Source organism: Temnothorax americanus, unplaced genomic scaffold (assembly GCF_048541705.1).
Source record: "Temnothorax americanus isolate GAGA-0224 unplaced genomic scaffold, ASM4854170v1 Scaffold152, whole genome shotgun sequence".
NCBI lineage: Eukaryota > Metazoa > Arthropoda > Insecta > Hymenoptera > Formicidae > Temnothorax > Temnothorax americanus.
Window position 1 is genome coordinate 19118 of NW_027509289.1, and position 24084 is coordinate 43201.

The window sequence follows — 24084 nt, forward strand, 5'->3', positions numbered from 1 at the left end:
AATATCATTAAATGAAGGTTGGTATTGAATTTGGCGATAATCGGGAAAGGGGTTCTTTTTTATAAAATTTTGAATTTTATGATTCCCGGCGATTCTATATAGATATGCCACTGGAATCCTTTCCTCCCTCAAATTACATGACGTATAATATCCTTTTCTCTTTACGATATGATTGACAATGAGACTTAAAGAAAGTACAACCCAAAAGCATATAATTATTTACCTTTATAATATAATTTCTAAAATTTTTGCAAAAGTTATATAAAAATAAAAAACGTGTGCAAATTATGAATTTGCACATTGTTTTATCAACATTTTATTTTGCTCATAAAGCTTCCTGTAAGGAAGCCAAACTAATCTATATCATATATATCATATATACCTATAAGTGTCTGATTTCTGTCTGTATGTCTGACCGCAAACTACTCATTCATTAATGAATCAATTCTTAAAAAATTTATATAAAATAAGGGTAGAAATTTCCGGGAATAGTGGGGTTAATTTTTCGTTACCAATTTTTTTTAAACCGGTTGCGTAATTTTTCCAATTTTTCGGGAATTAATTGACCGAATCTTAAAGAATTATATATGACAGAACTAAAGAATGTAATAGAATTAGAAAAATTGCTAATAATAAAGGGGTTTCTGATTTCTGTTTAAAAAAATGTACGTGATTGCTCTAATTTCTGCAAATTTTGAGATATTAAGCTGAATTTTTTTAATGGATAATTTTTTGCTACCGATTTTTTTGAAACTAATTTCGAAATTTTTCGAGAAATAACAACCATTAATAGACCAATTTTCTTGCCAAAATTTTTTAAATTTTTTGAGGATATGTTTAATTTTTTATTAATGGATCGATTTTCTTGAAACCGGTGCCAAAGTTTTTCTAATTTTTGGAGGATGGCGATTATGTGTACAATTTTCATATGGGTTTAATTTTTCATTAATGTACCGATTTTTTGGAAATTACAAGTACTATTAATTAAAAATTTTTTGACTGCGAACTATTCATCATTCAATTAATAGACCGATTTTCTTCAAAACGGTGCCCAAATTTTTCTAATTTTTCGGGGATGGCAATGATGTGTGTAATTTTTCATATTTTTCATTAATGTACTGATTTTTTGGAAACTGCATTATATGTACTATCAAATTATTTTATTTCTAAATATTTTCTCTCGCAAATATTTTTTTTAACGAAGAACTTATCAAGAGACACGGTAGTGTCTCGCGCCAATATTATTTACAGTAAAATACGTGAAATGCGTGATGCTATGGAGAAACAGTGGACTGAAATAGAGACTGAAACCGTCGATGACTGACGAAGAAAAACGGCGAGGTGAGATCGTTGTCTACGACTACCACATCCTCCGCCGACAAATCACTGCCGAAAATGAATCCAGTTAAATGGACGGTAATGAGAGATGTTTTTGAGATTTTTTCATTAAAAAAAATATTTGAATATCTTCACACGAGCGAAATTTCATGAAAAATTATATGTGTTTCACGTAGGTGGGTGGTGGGTGAAGTGTGCGACTTCATACGTGGTCTACCGGGATGCGCCGATTACGCGGAAAACTTCGCTATCCAGGAGCAGATTGATGGCCAAGCTCTTATGCTGCTGAAAGAAGATCATCTCTTGTCGGCGATGAGTATCAAATTAGGCCCGGCATTAAAAATCGTCGCGAGAATCGATTCGATGCACGTAGAATCGAATTCGAATCCTTAGAATAATTCATCGACTTCTCTGATGTATCTCTAGAACAATTTATATAATTTAATTGTATAATTTTAATTATACATATAATTTAGTTTAGTTTTCATAAGTAAATTACGAAAGAAACAAAACAATATCTATCCATTTTTTTATTTCGAATGTATGGATAAAAGTAAAAAAAAAACAATATGCCTAAAATATTAATTGTTATTTTATTTTACGGTGAAAAGTGAGAATACTTATATACTGTACGCATGGCGGATACTCGTAAATATAATGATTCTAAAGGTCAAATTTTGTTTGGATAAACAGTTCTTTAAAATTTCCAAAAAAATTAGCGTTATTCAAGAGTATCATCCGTACGTTATTTATAATCGAATTCAAGGTATTAATACACGTAGACACCGAAAACTACGGAGCGCACTATGAGGACCTTGTCATCGGCAACCTGGGACACGTAGACATCGAATTCAACGTATTATTACACCTGGACACCGAAAACTATGAAGCGCACTATCTGGACCTCGTCATCGGCAACCTGGGATACCTAGACATCGAATTCAAGCTTGATTCATAAGAATCGACTTAAAAATTCCCTAGCGGCACTTTCTGCCAAGCGTAGAGAACCTTCTTTTCCGTTGATTCAATATATATTATTACCTAATTTACCTAAATAGAAATCTTCCTCCTGACCGATAAGTCTATCGACCTAATTTCGAAATACGCGCGCGATATCGAAACTGGCGATACCTGCGCCGCCAGCGTCGAAAAAGTGAAAGGGACGTTTCTCTGATAATCATAATAATATTGAGACGTCGGCGTTAGGAGGAGAAGAAGGAGGAGGAGGAGGAGGAGGAGGAGGAGGAGGAGGAAAAGTATCTTAAAAATAAATTTTCACATTTGGACTTTGCGTCGCAATATCTCCGCTCGTAGGGCATGTAGCGGAATATTATGAGAAAAACCTCCCCCCTAATTGGACCCCAAACTATCGATCAAGCCTACTTAGAACTTGATTCGTTTACTCGTTATCGAGATCTCAACATCTCGGGTACTCGCAACCCGTCGCGTCGCGTAAAAGAGTCACGGTCGGTCTCGCTCCGCGTGTACTTGGCGCGAGACACTACCGTGTCTCTTGATTTGATTTTTAATATATTTAATTGCGGTATGATAACGATTTAAACAAATTAAGGATATTCGTATTCTTTTTTTCTTTTAGGATTACATTATCGAGTATACGTTTATTTTACGCACAAAAATCGAATTCAGGTGGAAACATAATTGTACTCTCAAGATAGTAATACTATGTTAAATGCGTGAAATTTGTTCAATTGTATTGTATTCTGGGCTCGGGACTGATTGAGCGAATATAATTTTTCTAGCTCTACCGGGAATCGAACCCGAGACTTTTGGCTCAATAGACCAGTGCGCTGTCTATTAGGCCACGCACGTCCTCAGTTTTCTTCGAAACAGAATAGACGCTATAGATGGTATGCATAAAGCTTCTAGAACATTCTCACACATGTCTTAAAGATGTCATAAACATGTTCAAAAAACGTGAAAAGTAGGAATTTTAAAATTTCTTTATCATTAAAAAAACGTTTCTATAATAGTTTTTTAAATGTTATTTTATCGGAAAAGAAACGTTCCATCAAACGTTTTTCGAATGGACATTTTTACTCATGAAAAACTTTTCTAGAAATCGGTTATAAAACGTTTCGAAAAACGCTTATAAAACATTTCTGAAACGTGTATGTGCTACCTGGATCTTTCTTTGCTTCTCTTTCCCAACGGCTCGTTCCTCCTGCTTATCGTACAGTTCTTTCATTGTTTTGTGTTTTCTCATTCTATCTTATTCATTTCTCTTCTACGCTCTTCTAGTATCGCGTCTTCTGACTCATTCTTTATTTTGTCTTGTGTGTGATACTTTATTGCTCTCCTTCCTGCTTCCAGGCTTATTTTTTCTATTGTTGCTTCCTCTCTAACTATGTATCCTGGAGTACACTTGTCGCATCCTAAGATCCATCTTATGTATTTTTCCTGCAGACCTGTGAAGTTAGCACCCAATTTTTAAAATTCTAAAAGTTGTTCCGGGTTGTTCTAGACTTGTTCTAGACTTGTTCTAAATTGTTCCAGAAAATCAAATTATTAAAATAAAAATGTTCGCAAAAAATTAATAAAAACGATTTTCTGACCTAAAACACCATTTTTCGAAAATCAAACTTTTCAAGATTGTTCCAGGTTGTTCTAGTTGTTCTAAACATTGTTCCTGAATATTAGTTTGATTGGTCAAAACTTGAAATATTGAAAAAAGAAAAATTTTGGAAATAACAGGTTTTGGCTATTTATTTGTAAATAAAATGACTTACAAAACTGTTGATTTAAAACATCTTTATAACCGGGTAGAACAACTCAAAACAAAATTTTTAAGACCAAAACAAGAACTTAAAGAGTAATTTACTCTTCATCGGAAATATTATTTTTCGATTTTCTTGGTTAAAAATCTTGTTCCAGGCTTCCCGTGCTAAAACTATCATGTTTTCCACTAGAACAACTCGTTCCACTTCTATTGATAATTTTTTATAACAAAAAGATGTTTACGAGAATAAATTTTGATAAAATTTGAATTTGATTCAATGTGTACATTGAGATTCTTTCTTCCTTAATTTCATGGTTTCTATTCGCCCTTGGAATGCTCCGTTAAGTCCGAAACATTTAAAAATTCACAGAGAAATTCGAAAGAAATATCTTCTTGTATATAATAAGTATATGCATGTTTTTTTCTCCAACGTAAAAAGAAAAAGAGGAAAGATAAACCGTGCAAGGAGTACAGCTAAATAGAACAGGCCTTACATTTCCATAATTTTTCTATTATTATTATTTCTATCGATATTTTTTTAAGTATCTCTTGATATATTCAATTTCTGTCGTTACTACAATTGGTGTTGTTTCAATATTTCTTCTTGTCTAAAATTGATGCTTCTCAAACTCATTTATTTCACTTTTATAAAATCTATGAAATAAAGTACTACTAGTTAATTTGTATTAATGCATTAATTAATTTTGAAGTGAAAAGCACCTCTAAAGATGTGCTTGGCAGTTACGGTTGTTAAAAAAAAAGTTGCATAACTTTTAACTTTTTGGCAACAGCAACTGGCAATTGGCAATCAGAAATAACACTGTAACGATGCACCCCCGAACATGCATCGTTCCGGCGCAAACACCTCGCCGAAACCACACCGTCGACCACCCGCGGGGTAAAGACCGGGCACGGTGTGCCCATATTTTTAATCGTTTAAACACGTAATATTAGGAAGTCCGCGAACAGACTTAACGCGGCAACCGCCTCACCGCGCCGAGCGGTGCCGAAGGCGGCCGAACGCCGCCAAACGCGATCGCAGCATCGGGACGCCGTAACCACCGAACGTTTCGCCGCACCGTCCCGGCACTCGCAACCGCCGTCGCTACCCCCACCACGCCGCGACGCCGCAGCAACGCCGCCGCGACGCGTATATAAGCCCGGCGTTGCTGGCACAGAACGCGATTCCCGATCACCCGTCTTTCCGACAACACCGATCCTAAATTCCTGCACCAAGCCAGTCCGAACGTAAGGTAGAGCGCCTCTGGCATTCTCTGTCTTCGCCGAGTGTGTCTCGGCAAAGGACCAGCTTCTCTCTATTAGACAAAACCTCCTGGATTCCTGCACTAAGCCAGTCCAAACGTAAAGTAGAGCGCCTCTGGCATTCTCTGTTTTCGCCGAGTGTGTCTCGGCTAAACGACCAGCTTTGCGCAGTTATCCGAATCACCCGAAGCCTGTCCGGACAAGAGGATAGAGCGCCCCCGGCATTCTCTGTCTTCGCCGAGTGTGTCTCGGCCGGCGACCCGCTTCAACCGCGTTACCCACGCTTCACGATCCATATCGCCGCCGCGTCTCGCGCCATTTTTCCGCGCTCCGGGCCACGCCGACCGGGAAACCGGCACCACCCGGACCAATACCTACCACTATGCAATCCGGCCCACGCAACGAACGACAAGCGCCGGCTCCGCCCCGCACCTACCGCGGGTTTCCCCGCGCCACCCGCGGCCGAACCAACGACGCCTCACACGCACGCCCAACCGTCGAAAACCGCGCGGACATACGCGAGCGAACCCAGCCTAAGCAATACACGCGTGCCGACCCCTTGCAAATGTCGCGAGGGTATATTGTGAAATAATAAACGTTACTATTGTCAGTTAACCGAGACACGCCTTCATTTCGCTAACTTTGCCACCCGTCTGCTTCTCCGCACCTCCTTCGAACCCAGGCCCGCCGCGAGCTAGATCCGCGCTTCGAAGACAGGTTGTTTTATGGCGCCCGAACAGGGACCCGACCGTAAGAAGTAGACCCGGGAGAACGGCAAGATGAAGGAGTTTTACTACCGGCTTAGTAAGAGCGATCTCGCGCACGAAATGGAAATACTCGGACTCGACACCGAGGGCAGCCTCGACGACCTCCGGAAACGATTGAGTAAATTCATCGATGAAAAGCCCGAGATGTTCGAAGCACGGGACACCCTCCACCTCCCGCCCCCAGCTATAACCCTAAATCAAGACTTTCCGCTCACCCCGGTAACAGTGATACACACCGACTCCCCGAGTAATCCGTCCACAGAAATCATGAACCAAATGCGAAAGTGGGGGTTGCACTTCGAAGGGAAAGACCCGTGGGCATTCATGGAGCGAATCGACGAACTGCGGGCCGTTTACGAGTTTTCCGACGCGCACTGGCTACGCGGGCTGCCCGAATTACTCCGGGGGGACGCCTTACTGTGGTATCGAAATAACCGCGACAACTGGACCCGCTGGGCGGAATTCATAACCGATTTTAAGGATATATTCCTGCCGCGACGATACCGACTGCAGCTAACAAACAAAATCCGCGACCGCGTACAAAAAGAGGGGGAACCGTACGTAAAATACGCGACGCAAATACTGACCCTTATGCGTAAGGCGGGGGGCTACTCGACTGAAGAACAAGTCGAGCAGCTCTACAAAAATATGCACCCCGACTATCAAAACCGCATCTGGCGGAGCGATGTGCGCAGTCCCCGGGAGCTGCAGCAGCGGGCAGGGGAATTCGAGCGATTGCAGCAAAATCGCAGGAAACACAGCGCCGCGAAAAGCACCGTCGCCGACCCACCGACCACCGCCGCCGTATACAACCGAAGCGAGTGCTGCTGGCGCTGCAAACAGCGCGGGCACACGCGCTTCGACTGCCGGCGCCCCGCCCGTAGTTCTGCTCGCAATGCGGCAAAGACGGCGTCCTGACAAAGGAGTGCCACTCGCCTCCGGGAAACGACACCGGGACCGCGGAAACTCCGGCCACCCTCCGGTCCTCCCCGTAAAGTTCACGCCCCGGCCGCACCTAAAGACGCGCATCCGAGACCGTCCGCTGGACGCCCTGCTCGACACCGGATCAGACATCTCCTTCGTCAACGAGCACACCGCCCAACTCGCGCAGAGCCTCGGCTTCCCCGTGACCCCGGAGGAAGGGCAAGTCCAGCTCGCCAACGGACAGCATATCACGTTACCAGGCCGCGTCCGGCTACCAATTCAGACCACCGGCAAAACAATCTGGCATTCGTTTACAATTATGCCAAACCTGAGAAGCGCGGTACTACTCGGGGTCGATTTCTGAGCGAAGTTAGGACGCGCCATCCCCGCGCCCGTCGATTCGGGACCCCGCGACCAGACCCCCGCCATCGCAATGACCGAGGGCATCGCGCCACACACCCCAGCCGAAGTTAAGGAACTCCGGGAATTCCTCGCGGAAGAACTCCCGCTCTTCGACTAAGTATGCGGGCCAACTGACAAAACGGCCCACCACATCCGAGTCAAAGAAAACGTCGAGCCGATTAAACAACGGTACCGACCGCGCAATCCAGCCATGCAGGCCATCATTAACGCCGAGGTCGAAAAAATGGAACGGGAAGGAATAATAGAGCGATCGAATAGTGCGTGGAGCTCCCCGGTGGTCGTGGTACGGAAAAAAGACGGGAGCCACCGATTCTGCATCGATTTTAGACGGGTTAACGACGCGACCGAAACCGACGCCTACCCCCTCCCTCAAATCACCGCGACGCTCGACAAATTACGCGGGGCGAAATACCTGACTACGCTCGACCTCAAGAGCGGGTACTGGCAGGTGCCGCTCACCCCACCCAGCCGACCGATCACTGCGTTTACCGTACCGGGGAAGGGGCTCTACCACTTTAAAGTAATGCCGTTCGGCCTACACTCCGCTCCCGCGACATTCCAGCGGCTGCTAGATACCGTGCTCGGGCCGGAACTCGAACCTCACGTCTTCGTATACCTCGACGATATTATCATTATCACGGAAACATTCGAAGAACACCTCCGGATTTTACGCGAAGTATTCCGGCGCTTCCGCACAGCAAGTTTACGACTCAACCCAGACAAATGCAGATTTTGCGTCGACCGCCTACAATATCTCGGCCATATAGTCGATTGCGAAGGGATCCGTACCGACCCGGAGAAAGTGCGGGCAGTCGCCCAGTGGCCGCGGCCGAAAACCGTAAAACAAATCCGGCAATTCCTGGGGGTAGCATCGTGGTACCGACGGTTCATCTAAGACTTCGCGACCATCGCCGCGCCGCTCACCGCCCTGACGCAAAAGCACGCCCGCTGGAGCTGGGGAGAGGCAGAGGATACCGCGTTCGAGAAATTAAAAGATACCTTGACCTCCGCGCCGGTCCTCACGTGCCCAGATTTCACGCGCCGCTTCATCCTACAAACCGACGCAAGCACGACCGGCCTCGGGGCCGTGCTCACGCAAAACTTTCCGGAGGGGGAGAAAGTTATCGCATACGCCAGCCGCACATTGAATCAGGCCGAACGGAATTACAGCGCGACCGAGCTCGAATGCCTTGCCGTAATCTGGGGAATCCGGAGAATGCGCGAATATCTAAAAGGATACTCATTCACAGTAATTACCGACCACCAATCTCTCTGCTGGCTGCAAAAATTAGATGCACCCACCGGCAGGTTGGGACGCTGGGCATTCGAGCTCCAACAATACAATATGGACATCAAGTACCGCAAGGGAGCCCTCACCCTGGTCGCGGACGCCCTGAGGAAACGCCGATACTCAGGAAACGGGCCAAGACTGGCACGAGTTTCGGCTTGCCGACGTTTAATGCCCAAGCCTGGCCCAACTACTACCCGAATTTGGGTAGCCGAGGCTCGGCAAGCAAGTGCCGCCCAATATTGGGCCAAAGCTTGATAGCCAGTCCTTATTCTTTATTATTATTATTATTATTAAATTTACAATTAAATTTTTTTTTAAATAATTAAAAATATATATAATTTTTAATAATATAAAATATATAATTTTAAAAAAATATTTTTTTGAACTTATATTGAAATAGGTCATAACACTGAATCCTTGTCATAAATAAGAAAAGACTTTGGACGAAAGTTTGTAAGTGTTTCGTGCGCGACCGAGGTACCCTCGGGACACGAAGTATGCCGAGACCACCCTGTCCAGGGCGCGGGGCAAGAACCAAGGAGGTAGCGAAAAGAGGGTTCAAAAAACGCTCGCCGGGTTATTCTGACAAACACACTTTATTGCACATAGAGTACTTCTCGCACTCACGCACCCGAGCACCCGGAGCATTCGCGGGATGGCGGGACGGAAATCTTGAGTCGCTCCTTCTGTCTGCGTGGCTCGCGAAACGGAAATCTTGTAGAGCGGTAGATGACCGCCCTCGCGTTCGGAGATCTTGCTCTCGGTCGACGGATATCTTGGCGCGAAGCAGACGAGCGACCGCGGTCACGAGGTGCGAGATGCTCAGGCTTTCCTTTTGGCTCGGGTACGCGATAGTGAGTTCGCGTTTTACACAATCACTATACGCTTTATTCACGCTGATGGTCCGTGTTCACGAACGGCGCGGCACGACAAAATGGCCGCGAGAGAGGGGTCGATATCGGGATCGAACTCCCTGCGCTGAGTTATTGAGAAGTGCTCGCTTGCACTGACGCTCGGTTATCACAACACTTGTTGCGATTCGAGATATTTCACGCGGCGATCTCACGGATGCGGCTCGCGATGAAACTTGATTACGGACTTCACGCACTGGCGGTCGAGACCACTCCCGATAGGCACAATGTCGCGAACGCCCGGCTCGATGTATCTCTTTTCGCGGCAGAGAACAGAAGAGAGCGCGGATCGATATCGATTATCCTTCGTCCCGAGAGGAGACCCTCGGCGGGAGTATGGGCCTCACGAAGGGCGAATCACATGGATCCGCGATGTAACGCGTTGCGCGGTATACATATTTAGGAATACGCGTGCGCGTTTTGCAATCGCGCTGTCGAAACGGTAGCGCGATACTCGGGTGATCTCGGATAAAGTCGAGTCAAGCCCGAGGGTTGTTTGTGCTTGCGCCAGGAGCGATTACTTTCGCGACAGCGCCCTGCCACCTGATTTTACCTTAATCCTAAACAGTAAGCTAATGTATAAAAAGAAAAATGTGCGTACGTATGCGTGTGTGCATGCGCGTGTGTAGATGTGTGAATCGAAAATTTTTATCTTGTTGGAAAGCTCCCACTGTGTAGTCTTGACAAAAATCACTGCTATATATACAGTAAAAAACACGCGAAAAACACTTAGCTTTTTATTATGTCGTCAAATTCATATAAGCGTGTGAAAAAATGGCGATATATGCAGCAGAAGAAAAAATCAAAATCAGTACCAAGTGATAATGAGTGCAATGATGAACCAAATGATGGTGAGATAAACAGAACACCAAATGTTGAAAGTGAGGTTAGGATTGAGTCCGGGCAACGTGAGTTGAATATCAGTAGGCAATCTTTAAGTTCTCAAGATTTAGAAATTCCATCAGAAATCAATTTTGATCCGAATTCAATAATCAGCGATTGTGACATGATCAGTGATCATGATATTATTGTCTCTACTGATTCGTCAATTGTTAATGAACCACCTGTGCTAATTGGAATAAAGCAAAAAATTCGTGACTGGGCACTACGTAATCGAACTAATGTAACGCTCACTGCAGTGACCGATTTGCTAAACGTATTAAGAAGTATAGGCCACATGTCATTGCCGAAGACTGCCGAGACTTTATTGGGGACAATGCATTGCAGGACACTTCAGGAAATGCCAGGCATCAACAATATTGTTGAAGAGTATACATATTTAGGCATCAAAAAAGGCCTTATACGTATTATTTCCCCGAATGTATACACCGAAGAACATATTTCTCTCTTAATACATGTTGACGGAATGCAAATTTACCACAACTCTCCGAAACAAGTTTGGCCTATTGCTGTCAAGGTTTATCATCCAAATTATATTGCTAAACCTTTTGTAGCAGCAATTTATTGCGGAGATTCTAAACCTCTTTCTGCTGAAAATTATTTTTCTGATTTTGTAGAAGAAGCAAATGACTTGATTGAAAATGGAATAGAATTACACGGAAAAAAATACTCAATTGAAATAATGGCCATAGTAGCTGATTCTCCTGCCAGAGCATTTTTGAAGTGTTGTAAAGCACCTGGAACATTTTATGCCTGTGAAAGATGTACAACAAAAGGCATATCAGTAGGAATTGGAAGATCTAAAAAACGAGTGTATCCTCAAACTGATGCTGAATTGCGCACGTGACAATCATTTGAAGAAAAACTTCAACGCGAGCATCACCATGAAGATTGTAATTCACCGATAGTTTTGATGAAGAATATTGATCCAATCAAGCAGGTAGTTCTAGAAGTAATGCATTTATTTTATTTAAATAATATGAAATGGCTATTAGATAAGTGGACATCAAGAAATGAAGCAACACGCATGAAATTGGCTGATCTTAAACGTCTTCAAACTATAATGACACAATTGGCTAATGATATTCCGCGTGAATTTCAGAGGAAGAAATTTGATGTGCATCATATTTGTCGATGGAAGGCATCACAGTTTAAGTTTATACTCAATTATTGTGGAGCTGTAGTATTGAAAAATATCTTACCAAGTCATTATTATCGTCATTTTTTGCTCCTCGTGTTTGCAAGTCGCATCTTAAACAATAAAGAACTCATTGCGGATTCAACTAATTATGCCAATGACTTGCTGAAAAAATTTTTTGATCTGTTACCTTCTCTGTATGGAATAGGTAGCCAAGTTTTGAGTTGGCATAATATTATTCACGTTGCTGATGATGCCAAGCATTTTAAAATACCACTGAATGATCTTTCGGGTTTTTGGGGCGAAAGTTACATAGGTTTATTCAAAAAACTCATTAAATCAACGAATAAACCACTTACACAAATTGTGAACCGACTTGATGAGCTAGAATCTAGTGAACGGATGATAATTAAAAAAAAAATACTTATGTAGTGATTGGATCATCTCCAAGAATCCTGAAATAATTTTTTTTCGTAACAAAGAATATGTAACAGCAAGCCAAATCAACATACGTTGTATTACTCTAAAAACTAGGCATCCAGATAATACTGTGCAGTTACATAGTGGTAAAGTCTTTACTATCTCAAAAATATTTCTCGGAGTAGGAACACCAAAATATTTCAATAATCTTGACAATATCTATATTATGGGACAGGAAGAATGTGACACAGGAGAAGTTTTTGATTTTCCGGATTCTTCAATAAATGCGGGAATAACTTTAGTCAACGAATTTTCAACTACAATAAAATACGAAGTTGCAACAAACATCAAATACAAATGTGCTTTGTTACATGTCGAAGGAAAAAAATATTAATTTACTCTTCTTCATGAATAAACTGTACTAGTGCCGCTACTAAAGAGAAGACCGAGGGGAGGGATGTCATTGCGGGAAAACTAGCTTAACATGTAGCTAGAGTGATAATTCAACAATCATAGTTAATAATTGATTTTACGGTAAAATTAATGTAAACGATTTTCCGCGGCCCCACGATGAGTTCGAATTTTCCGCTAAATTTCCCGAGACGCCGGCGCCACAGCCAACGCACCGCAACCAATGAGGAGACAGGCCCGCGGACAGGCCAATGAGAGACTCTGCACTTACGCAAGAAGAAGGCGGGAACGGTTGTTGAGCTACGAGCACGCGACCCTCCCGACCGGTATATTACATCGAAAGTATTCGGGTGAATAAAAGGCACTTATTGTGATTGCGAGCGATCGAGCGATTGAGTACGCGTGGTAACGACTCACGACATTGCACAATTCAACTCTTGCAGATTCGCGCGGTGCGGCGCGACGCGGCGTGGTCCGCACGTTGTGTACAAGTGTATCTCGATTCTCGCGTCGTTGCTTCGTCTCCGTCCCTCGGTCCCGCGATTGAGTTGTTATATCGTGTTCCCGAGCAGAGTTGCTTACATTAATAATAGTTAATACTCGTCAATATAATTGGTGTATGTGGTAAATAGACATTAAATAGCTTTTATAATTATAACGTAAACCTAACCTCAAAGATTCGTGCATGCCAATTATTTACATAATTACATATATATATAGAGGGAAAGAGAAACAGAGAAAGAGAGGCGGCTCGCTCGCGTGGAACCCGGAGGAGCGTGTAAGCGGTCCGGCGACGGGATTATATTAAAAAAGATCGAGAGCGAAAGAGCGTGAGTCACGCGACAACGTCGGCAACGGCAGGACGACGGGAGTGTATTATCTCTCGTCCCGTCACCGCTCTTTTCCCGTTTGTTTATCTATCGATTTCGCTCGTGTATCAGAAAACGCCGGTAGCCAGCCACCCGGTGGCTCATCGCTCCAATAGGAAGTGGCCTTGCCCGCCTCGCCTCACGTTCGGAGACGTTCTCAAGTCACCAAAAATGGCAAATTCATCATTGGATCCACAAAATCCCAAAGAACCGTATGCAATAGTTCAATTCGATGACATAGACGAGGAGGGAAAATTATGCATCGATTTAGTATTAAAAAAGTGGTTCATAACGCGTGGCAATAAAAACATGTGCAAATATCCACCTGAAGCTCAGTACCATTTACGAGATCAATTCCTTGAAGAGTTCAGAACGCCAGAAAAATTGTGGCCCTGCGTTCCCTACACATTCATTGTTGGTGCAGGTAAATCTTGCTTAATTAATCATGCTTTTTTATTTATTTGTTCAATAAACAGATATAAAAAATTCAATTTGTCTTTTATTGCTAGAAAACGTGGCACAGGGTCATAGACGATTACAAAGAGCACACTTTACCAAAGATTGTCAAACCACTGATATGGAAGGCAAAAAATCTGCTAAAGCACCACTACTATTATCTAAATCTCAGATTAGTGAAACTCTTCATGACAGACTCCCAATGCGTTCTAACTCTGCACTTCAAAGGAAAAATACACCCACTGGTAATTTCTTCTTATAATGCAAATAAATTTTAATTACTATCGATAATTTCCCAAACTTTTTATTTGAAAATCATTAACAAATATGTACTTATTAATTAAATTTTCTTTAGGCACACGATCAAAGTCAGAGTCACGATTCAACAGAATAAACGTAATTGCAAGTGATTCTGACAGTGAACATGAGGAGCATAGATCCACTTATTCCTCACATTTATCACCATTGAGAAAGTCGCACAATACTGATAAGGCATATCAGACAAAGCAATCTTCATCAAATTCTAAGAAGATTAATGGTAAAATTTATTTACAGCTTCTCACTATTTTTCACATAATAAATCATGAATTTAATTAATTCCAATTTATGTAACAATAATGAAAAATGACATACATTTTTGTATTGATAGCAAGCAATCCAAGGAAGCAATTATTTAAAAGCGTAGAGTCAAAACAGAGTGAAGATGACAGTACGTTAAATGTATTAACTCCTAATAAAAGACCGACATCAATGTCGCAACAGTTACTAACACTATCAATAAAAGAAAAATCCAAAGGAGGTGAAAAAGTATCCAATGGTAAGAAACAAAATTAAAAGTCCACTTTTGAATAATTCTTAACATATTTTTTTTGAAAATCTAGATTGTCGACTGCTGATAATATCGAACCATTCGAAGACTTAAAAAACTATATTGAGAAGAAAATTGAAAATCTAAGAGAAAGAATTGGATACGATTTAAGGACGAAAATAAATGAGTTGAAAAATACGATTATTGGTGCGGATTTGACTTCTGCAGCTGGACCTAATTTAACTTCAACGAAAACACGTCTGTCTGTCAAAGTTCCAATTGAAACGTTGAATGAATTTTTGAACTATGAGAATGTGCTGAAAAACGATAAAGATGAGATTGAGGCATTGGTATATATATAACGTATTTAACATCTTTAATAAATATTCTTATTTTTTTATTTTTTTCTCAATTTTACTTCTTCTTTATACAGCAAATGTTCTTCAGAGTACTAATTAACTCACAAACTAAGGCGAATTCATGCATTGCGACAATAATGGTGACTACTTTGCATAAAGCAGTGGAATTAGAATATTCTGGCTTTGGTCGAAGCGTTGCTGGAAATTCAAAACGAAATTTCAATACTACTAAAACGTGTATTATTATGAAAGAAGCAATAATGGATAAATTGGGGGAAGGATTAGAGACAGCAAATTTGCAATCAAAGATTAGCAAATGGTTGTCAGGTGCTAAGGATCGTCAGGGCGGCAGGAAATTTCGTTAATCTAAAGCCAAAAAAGATCGCAATTTTAAGTAGAAACATTGCTTTAAGTTTAAAGATGTTAAAAGGTAAAGTTTAATGGGACTCTGTTAAGACTAACAGAATTATTATTTTTTGTTTCAGCTTTGTGCTTTGTGTTTATTTTATTGTATTAGAAAATCTTTATAAATGCGTCTTTTAAGAAATGTGAACATACTTATACTAATAATATTAAAATATCTATACTTTAATAAGTTTCGGATTTAAAAATATATATATTAAAAAATTGATTGATTAATTTTGAAAAATTAATAAAAAAATAACTGTAGCGGAGTTTTATCATTTAAATTCTAAACCTCTTTCTGCTGAAAATTATTTTTCTGATTATGGGCCAATTATGGAGCACGTAAGTATATAGGGTATGCCGGTTCTGGATCAAGGCGTGGTGCTCGCGCGGAGTGCGGGGCGAGGAGATCTCGGCGGCGCGGGGATCTCGGTGTGGAGAGGGGATGACGTCATCGGCGTGGAGGGGATGACGGCGTGTTTGCATTATTAATTAAATTAAGTAATAAAAAATTATATTAATTTATATAGGTTATAAATAATTAAATTAATTGAGTTAGGTTATGATTAATTATAACTTAATTTAATTAATTTAATTATTTATAACCTATAAGTTAATATAATTTTTTATAACCTAATTTAATTAATGATGCAAACACGCCGTCATCCCCTCCACGCCAATGACGTCATCTCCTCTCCGCACCGAAATCCCCGCGCCGCCGAGATCTCCTCGCCCCACACCCCGCGCGAGCACCTAGCCTTGATCTAGAACCGGCATAGTATCTACTCACGTAAACGCCGTTGTATGGCCCAAGACTGGTGGCCCAAGGTTTGGCCGAAGCTTGTAGCCAGTGTCGGGCCGATGTTATCATCCCGTCATACAACCAAAACTGGGCCAGTCGAGGCTAAGAAACGGCGCCCAAGATTGGCAACCTGGGTGCCCAGGCTTGGGCCAAAGCTGGCCCATTTTCGAATTCCTACCTGATGTCGCGTCAAAACACCGCCGCCGTCGTCACGACCCCGCCTCGCTGCTCGTGGTACCGCCGGACGCTACGAGCAGTGCAAAACACTCCCCGGGAATACCCCGATTACGAGGTGAGGAACGGGAAACTGTACCGGCACATACTGCACAACCTCGACTTTAACGAAACCCCGCCCGAAGCCCAATGGAAAGAATGCGTGGCTAAGGAACTGCGCCCCGAGATCCTCCACCAAAATTACGACGCCCCCACCGCCGGACATCTCGGCATCGCGAAAACGATCGCTCGCGTCGCCCAGTTATATTACTGGCCCGGCATGTTCCGGGAAATCGCACAATATGTACAAAACTGCCCTCGGTGTCTAAAGCACAAAGTCGCGCAAACCCGACCGGCGGAAACACTGCACGCCACGTCCGTCACCCGCCCGTAGCAACAAGTCACCCTCGACCTAATCGGACCGCTGCCGCGATCGAAGCAAGGCCACACATGGCTCCTGACAATGCAGGACCGCTTCTCCAAGTGGTTGGAGATGCGCCACCTGCGTCGCGCCACCGCCACCGCCGTAACCACGCACATCGCCGAAGCGATTATATTCCGCCACGGTTGCCCCGACACGATATTATCGGACAACGGCACGCAGCTCCGTTCCAGTAAACTCGCAAAAATGCTCGCCGCCCATGACGTCCGACACGTATACGCACCGGTTCACGCGCCGCATTGCAACCCGGTCGAGCGAACAAACCGGGTTGTAAAAACAATGATTTCGCAATACGTCGACCAAAACCACCGTAATTTGGATGAGCGCATCCCCGAACTCCAATTCGCGTACAATACAGCCCGCCACGAAGCCACCGGCTACACCCCCGCGTATCTCATATTCGGCCGAGAACCAATCTTCCCTCTCAACCGGGAGACCGCTCCAAGCACCGCGGCCGCTCCACCGGACGAAACGAGCCGACACCTCGAGGAGGCCTACGAGCTCGTACGAATACATTTGGCGCGAGCGTTTTAGAGACAGAAAAAATACTATAATTTACAACGCCGACAATGGGCACCGAAAGTCGGGGAGTGGGTATGGAAACGCGAATACCCACTCTCCAATAAAGCCGCCGCATTTAACGCCAAACTAGCGCCAAAGTTCCGCGGCCCCCTCGAGGTGCGCCGAATTGTATCACCGGTAATCGTCAATCTCCGCGACAGAAGCAGCAAGTGGAGCCGCCACATCCACGTACAAGATTTAAAACCCGCGCCCACCGCCCCCGCGCCTAACGACAACGAAGAAGGCAATGACACCAAAACCGACGCCGGCGAAAACAACGAACCTGACATCGAGGAGGACAGCAATACCGAAACAGAAACCGACAACGATGACAACACGGAACCGGGGGATAACGGCAATAACAATAACAACGAAACAAATTCGAAGGACGACGACGAAGCAGAAGATTAGGCAAAAAACAAATCGCCCCACTCCCAAAAAGGAAAATAAATACTGGCGCCGAAAACGAAAAAGCTCACAGACGAGCCATGGCATCCGTCCAGAGTGAAACGTCGATCGAGAGAGATATCCTCGAGGAAATCAACAAGATCCTCGCCGAGCCAGAGGAGTATGACCCGGCCCACCCGGACATCGGGCATACCTGGTCGAGGCTCTTTAACCGAGGGTCCGCCGCCGCCGCCGCCCTCGCCAAGAGTACCGAACCCGCAGGCGTACCGCTGACACGGAAAAACGTGCCAACGATCGGCTGCACGATCCAGCGGTCCGACGAGCAGCAACGGCGGAAATTAGAGTGGCTCACCACCCCGCCACCTCCACTGAGCCAGCCGAAACCGCGAGCCGTGCCGAAAATAACTAGGGTGGAGAGGACGAAAGTCGACCTGAAGGCCATACGGGGCCGTCCAAGACCCCTGGCACCGCCACCGACACCGGCCAACAACCCGCCGGCGCCGGCGAGACCTCCGCCGATACCGACCACCGGCCCGACGGCACCTCCAGAGGCAGCCACAACAAAGATTCTTGCGCCGCCGCCGCCGCAACCAGCACCAGTCGAGGTCCGACCACTACGGGCGGAAGGGACCCAGCCACCACCCCCGATCCCGGTAGCCGTAGAGGACGGGCACGTCATATGGGTGCCCCACTACCACGCGCACGTCTCCCGGCAGCACAAAACGCGGTCGGGAGGCAAGCGATGGCACATCCGGTTTAATGCGACCGGCTCCGTCCGCAGCATTCGGGAAATCAGGTCGAAAACGTAGAGCGCCGAATTCGCGCTTTCCAAGAAGGGAGGTGATGTAACAATGCACCCCCGAACATGCATCGTTCCGGCGCAAACACCTCGCCGAAGCCACCCCGCCGACCACCCGCGGGGTGAAAACCGGTCACGGTGTGCCCATATTTTTAATCGTTTAAACACGTAATATTAGGAAGTCCGCGAACGGACTTAACGCGGCAACCGCCTCACCGCGCCGAGCGGTGCCGAAGGCGGCCGAACGCCGCCGAACGCGATCGCAGCGTCGGGACGCCGTAACCACCGATCGTTCCGCCGCACCGTCCCGGCGCTCGCGACCGCCGTCGCTACCCCCACCACGCCGCGACGCCGCAGCGACGCCGCCGCGACGCGTATATAAGCCCGGCGTCGCTGGCACAGAACGCGATTCCCGATCACCCGTCTTTCCGACGACACCGATCCTGAATTCCTGCACCAAGCCAGTCCGAACGTAAGGTAGAGCGCCTCTGGCATTCTCTGTCTTCGCCGAGTGTGTCTCGGCAAAGGACCAGCTTCTCTCTATTAGCAAAAGCCTCCTGGATTCCTGCACTAAGCCAGTCCGAACGTAAGGTAGAGCGCCTCTGGCATTCTCTGTCTTCGCCGAGTGTATTTCGGCTAAACGACCAGCTTTGCGCAGTTATCCGAATCACCCGAAGCCTGTCCGGACAAGAGGATAGAGCGCCTCCGGCATTCTCTATCTTCGCCGAGTGTGTCTCGGCCGGCGACCCGCTTCAACCGCGTTACCCACGCTTCACGATCCATATCGCCGCCGCGCCTCGCGCCATTTTTCCGCGCTCCGGGCCACGCCGACCGGGAAACCGGCACCACCCGGGCCGATACCTACCACTACGCAATCCGGCCCACGCGACGAACGACAAGCGCCGGCTCCGCCCCGCACCTACCGCGGGTTTCCCCGCGCCACCCGCGGCCGAACCAACGACGCCTCACACGCACGCCCAACCGTCGAAAACCGTGCGGACACACGCGAGCAAACCCAGCCTAAGCAGTACACGCGTGCCGACCCCTTGCGCATGTCGCGAGGGTATATTGTGAAATAATAAACGTTACTATTGTCAGTTAACCGAGACACGCCTTCATTTCGCTAACCTCGCCACCCGTCTACTTCTCCGCACCTCCTTCGAACCCAGGCCCGCCGCGAGCTAGATCCGCGCTTCGAAGTCAGGTCGTTTTAACACTTTTCAACTTGCAGTTGCCAACCTTCGCAAATGGCGACGGAACGTCATTGCGACGTATTGTAGAATAGCACTAAATTGTTTTGTTTATGTATTGTAGAATAGCACTTAAGATGATAATTTATGGGACCAGAGAGAAACTTGAGAACAGCTGTCCCTTTGTACCCTCTTTCTCAGAACGCATTTCCCGACGCTACCTGAGAAAGTGCAACTCATCTACGTCGTTTCGCTTGGTAACGGTACATGGTTTGTGTTTATGCTATCATGTTCGAACTACTCACAATCAGAAGAGAATCGAGATAAGAGTCAGATGAAATTGATACATAACTGAATATTTGTTTTCGATTTCGACCAAAATTGAAAAAGATTGTTTCTCTCAGTTGAACTTTCTCAAGTAGCGTCGGAAACTGGATTTTCAGAAAAAATAAAAGGTACAAAGGGATAGCTATTCTACGGTTCTTTCTGGTCCCATAAATTATCATCTTTAGTGCCATTTTACAATATGTCGCAATGATGTTCCGTCGCTAGTCGCGAAGGATGGCAACTGCTAGTTGAAAAATGTTATTTCCGATTGCCGATTGCCAGTTGCTGTTGCCAAAAAATTAAAAGTTATGCAACTTTTTTTTTAACAACCGTAACTGCCAAGCACATCTTTAGAGGTGCTTTTCACTTCAAAATTAATGCAAATGCGACCTAAAATACATTACATCTTGTTAGATATTATTTTGGATGTGCGCAGGTGTCGAAAAATTGGAATTAGCCGAATGATAAAAAACACAACTTTAATTTAATATAACTGTAATCAGTATTACAATGTCACGCTCGCATGTCTTCTCACGAACGCTACCAAAAGACGAGTGTAATAGTCGGGTGTTTTTGACGCGCGCTAAAAAGAATACCAACCGAAAAATACTACTACGAGACGTGCGCGTGTGGTTGTGAGCGCCGCTGTGCCCAAACGAATCTTATTGGATAAAATCACTAGAGACGCGCGCTTATTTAAACACGAAAACTAAAATCTATAGGAACTTAACACATCTGATAACATTATATCTGTCAAAATATAAATCGAACTGAGGTTGTGTTTGATTGAAAACTGTTCAGGTTTAACGATATTCTGGCCATGTTTAATATAATGGAGTTCGATGATAATGTGATATTTAAATACACGTCTCACAAAAATTAAAGAAACACTAAATTTTTTTTAAAAATAGGCAAAATTCAAGCAGCTGTAACTTTGTTAAAAATGAACAAAATTTAAATTTAAACAAGATAAAAATAGTGCAAATTAAAAATTTGCACTTGGTTTCCTCATAGAGGAAGTGATGTCTTAAAATCACGGTCTTACATACAGGTCTCTTAACTCTGATGTGTGTATGTGCCAAATTTACCGAAATTTCTATTACTCCAGAACTAATTAACCAAATCTTAACGAATTGTATATGAAATAGGGGTAAAATTTTCCGGGGAGTACTACAGAGTGTATAGTTTTTTGTTACCGATTTTCTGGAAACTGTTTTTTTTTTATTTTTCTAATTCTTAAGTAAAAAAATTTGACGAATCAAAAAGAACCCCTTGATTATTAGCAATTTTTATTAATTCTATATATTCTTCAGTTTTTTCTACCCTTATTTCATATATAATTTGTTAAGATTTGGTTGCTTAGTTCTGGAGTTATAGAAATTTCGGTAAATTTGACACATACATACACACATACACATACACACATACACACATACACACATACATACACACATACCGACATTTTTTAAAATAGCGATTTTTCAACGTTTTAGAACATTCTGAACACATTGGCAAAAGCAACTTAAAAAAATTTTTTTTTACGAAAACAAAGCTTCCTCTATGAGGAAGCAAAAAAGAATTTAAAGTTTAAAATTCTACTTTTGGAAAATTACTATTATTTTTTAGTTTCTGTGAGTTTAGTAATTTTTACATATAGAAAACTACAAGCTGGACAAAATAGAAAATTTTCCTCTTACTTTGTGGGCCTGTCGCGTGCACAAAAAAAATATGCGAAAATTTTCGACTTCCTAACGTGACAGCTTAAAGTTTTCCTTGCAAAATCTTTTTTTTTAATGTTTCTACAATTTTTTGTTACTGAGATATTGTGAATTAAATAAAAAATAAGCATTTTGTCTTTGATTGCTCATAACTCCCTTAAAAATCATCGTATCACAATTCAAAAAACAGATTCTTAAAGATGAAACTTTGTTCTATTGAACGATATAATTGCCAAATTATTTTAAATAACATGTAGACATGATACAAATGGATAAAAATAATGTAAAAATTAGCGATTTTTCTCTTTTTCATTTTGACCAAGAAAACAATTCTGCAGAACAACAACACAAATTTATTCTTTACGTTTTTTTGTACTTTTAAGTACCTTGTATTTAAAAAAAATTTGCCAAATAGCTATGAGATTTTTTTCATGGTGGCCACTATGATTTTATGGAGCAAAAACGTACAAAAGATTGTAAAATTGCTTAAGGTATTCCTTTCACGAAGGAGCGTATTTTGTAGGCGCTTAAGCAGGGTCTCAGCAAACTCTTGTATATTGCATTGAACCTATATAAAATCAAGTTATAATTGATTATTATGTTTAATTATAAGAAAAAGTGAAAATATTATATGTATTTAGAAATTTTTCATTTTTCGGTAAATTTTACTGTCAGAACAATATGGCAACGCTGCGCTTTTCAGGGCGCTGATTGTAAAATGTGAAATGGACTCGCTAGAACTCGACAAATGATGATTTTAAGTTAGGGTCTTCAGGAAATGAATTGTAGGGCTTTAAAAGAGCTACAAAATGAGAGGTTAGTAAATCATGTACGGTCAAAATTCGCCGAGTTATTGCAAAAAAAACAAAATTTTTCATTCCTCCTTCCTTCCTTAAAAACCCATCGGTCCGATTAACCCGACAACTCAGAAATAAGCTCTTCTACATCTCCCCAACAACCCTAAAAAGGTTTCATTGATACCGCTTCACTTCCGAGCAAAAGCCTTTTTTTTTGTCTAATTTGACTGGACTATATAGCGCACTCCACACTCGCGCACGTATTTCGCGGAACTCGCAAAAAGAAAGGGAACTCAAAAGAACTTAAGAAATGCGTTTATTCCAAGCTCGTAAAACAGAACGCGTGCGGATTCCAAAAATCCGCCAGACAAAAAATCAATAAATCCATCAACAAACTCCCGTTGTCAAGGAGCGCGCTTCACAGCTTTCCGCGACTTCTCTACTCAGTGTCCAGCACGGGCGTAACAATATTCTTACGTATTTTAAGTCGTAGAATCCAAAAATGGCCATAAAAATTGGCAACTTTTCTAAATCCATTATATTCTTCAGTTTTTTCTACTCCTATTTCATATATAATACTTCAAGATTTGGTTGATTAGACCCAGCTTTATTAGGCTTCTATGTATGCACGTATTCCTAGCAAATAACGTATGTAACTCAAGAACTAATCAACCAAATTTTAAAGTATTATATATAAAATAGGAGTAGAAAAGATTGAAGAATATAATAGGAATAAAAAAAAATTGTCAATATAATAAAAAAATGTACAAATTAGAAATTACGGCTACGCCAACTGTCCTTCGTTGAATACTTGAACATGAAATAGTGACAACTGACGTAGCCTTACGTCAACTGTCCTTTGCTGAATACTTTAACATCAACTAGTGACAGTAGACAGTAGACAGTAGACGTAGTTCTACGTTGTTGGTTGCCTTGTTACTGTCCCTTATAAAAAAATGTGCCCTTCATTGCCATTAAAAAATGCCATTAAATTCCCATTGTTTCAGTCGCAATGGAAATGAAGGCATTTTTGCCAAAGATAAAAAGTTCCACACAAAATCCCATTGGTGTTGCTATTGGTATTGCCACTGGTTTTGCGGTTGGTATTGCCATTGGTATTGCCATTATTATTGCCATTGGTATTAACACTGGCAATACCAATGGGATTTTGTGTGGAAATTTTTATCTTTGGCAAAAATGCCTTTATTTTCATTGCGCCTGGAACAATAAGAATTCAATAGCATTTTAATAAATGGTATTATTTTGTCTTTAATATAAATGCCTTCATTTCCCATTGCTTTTGGTTCAACGGACAATCTAATAAGAGCTCTTGCCTTAGGCGACTAGAGCCTGAAAATATCTGCCTCGGTCCCGTAGGGGCCTTATACATATACCAGTCCGTGCCGA

At 43.1% G+C, this 24084-nt stretch overlaps 2 protein-coding genes across 2 annotated transcripts in view; one reads left to right on the forward strand and one right to left on the reverse strand.

Moving 5' to 3' along the window:
• Positions 1-3628: 3628 nt before the first annotated feature.
• Urm1 (Ubiquitin-related modifier 1) overlaps positions 3629-24084 on the reverse strand; it is a 66775-nt gene continuing 46319 nt past the window's right edge. The window contains exon 5 of the mRNA XM_077402364.1: positions 3629-3764. Coding sequence (XP_077258490.1) covers positions 3698-3764 — 67 coding nt within the window. The 3' untranslated portion in view covers positions 3629-3697. The remainder of the gene's footprint in view (positions 3765-24084) is intronic.
• On the forward strand, positions 13233-15629 carry LOC143895337 (uncharacterized). The gene is made up of 4 exons (XM_077402391.1): positions 13233-13816; positions 13902-14093; positions 14204-14386; positions 14498-15629. Exons 1-4 carry the CDS (start codon positions 13564-13566, stop codon positions 14680-14682), a joined length of 813 nt encoding a protein of 270 aa, XP_077258517.1. The 5' UTR covers positions 13233-13563; the 3' UTR covers positions 14683-15629.

What these genes read in the sequence shown, in the direction of transcription:
- LOC143895337 (XM_077402391.1), top strand. Translation starts at nt 13,564, where the DNA reads ATGGCAAATTCATCATTGGATCCACAAAATCCCAAAGAACCGTATGCA. An exon ending in CACATTCATTGTTGGTGCAG is followed by an intron (nt 13,817 to 13,901) that starts GTAAATCTTGCT and finishes TTTTATTGCTAG; the next exon opens with AAAACGTGGCACAGGGTCAT. An exon ending in AAGGAAAAATACACCCACTG is followed by an intron (nt 14,094 to 14,203) that starts GTAATTTCTTCT and finishes AATTTTCTTTAG; the next exon opens with GCACACGATCAAAGTCAGAG.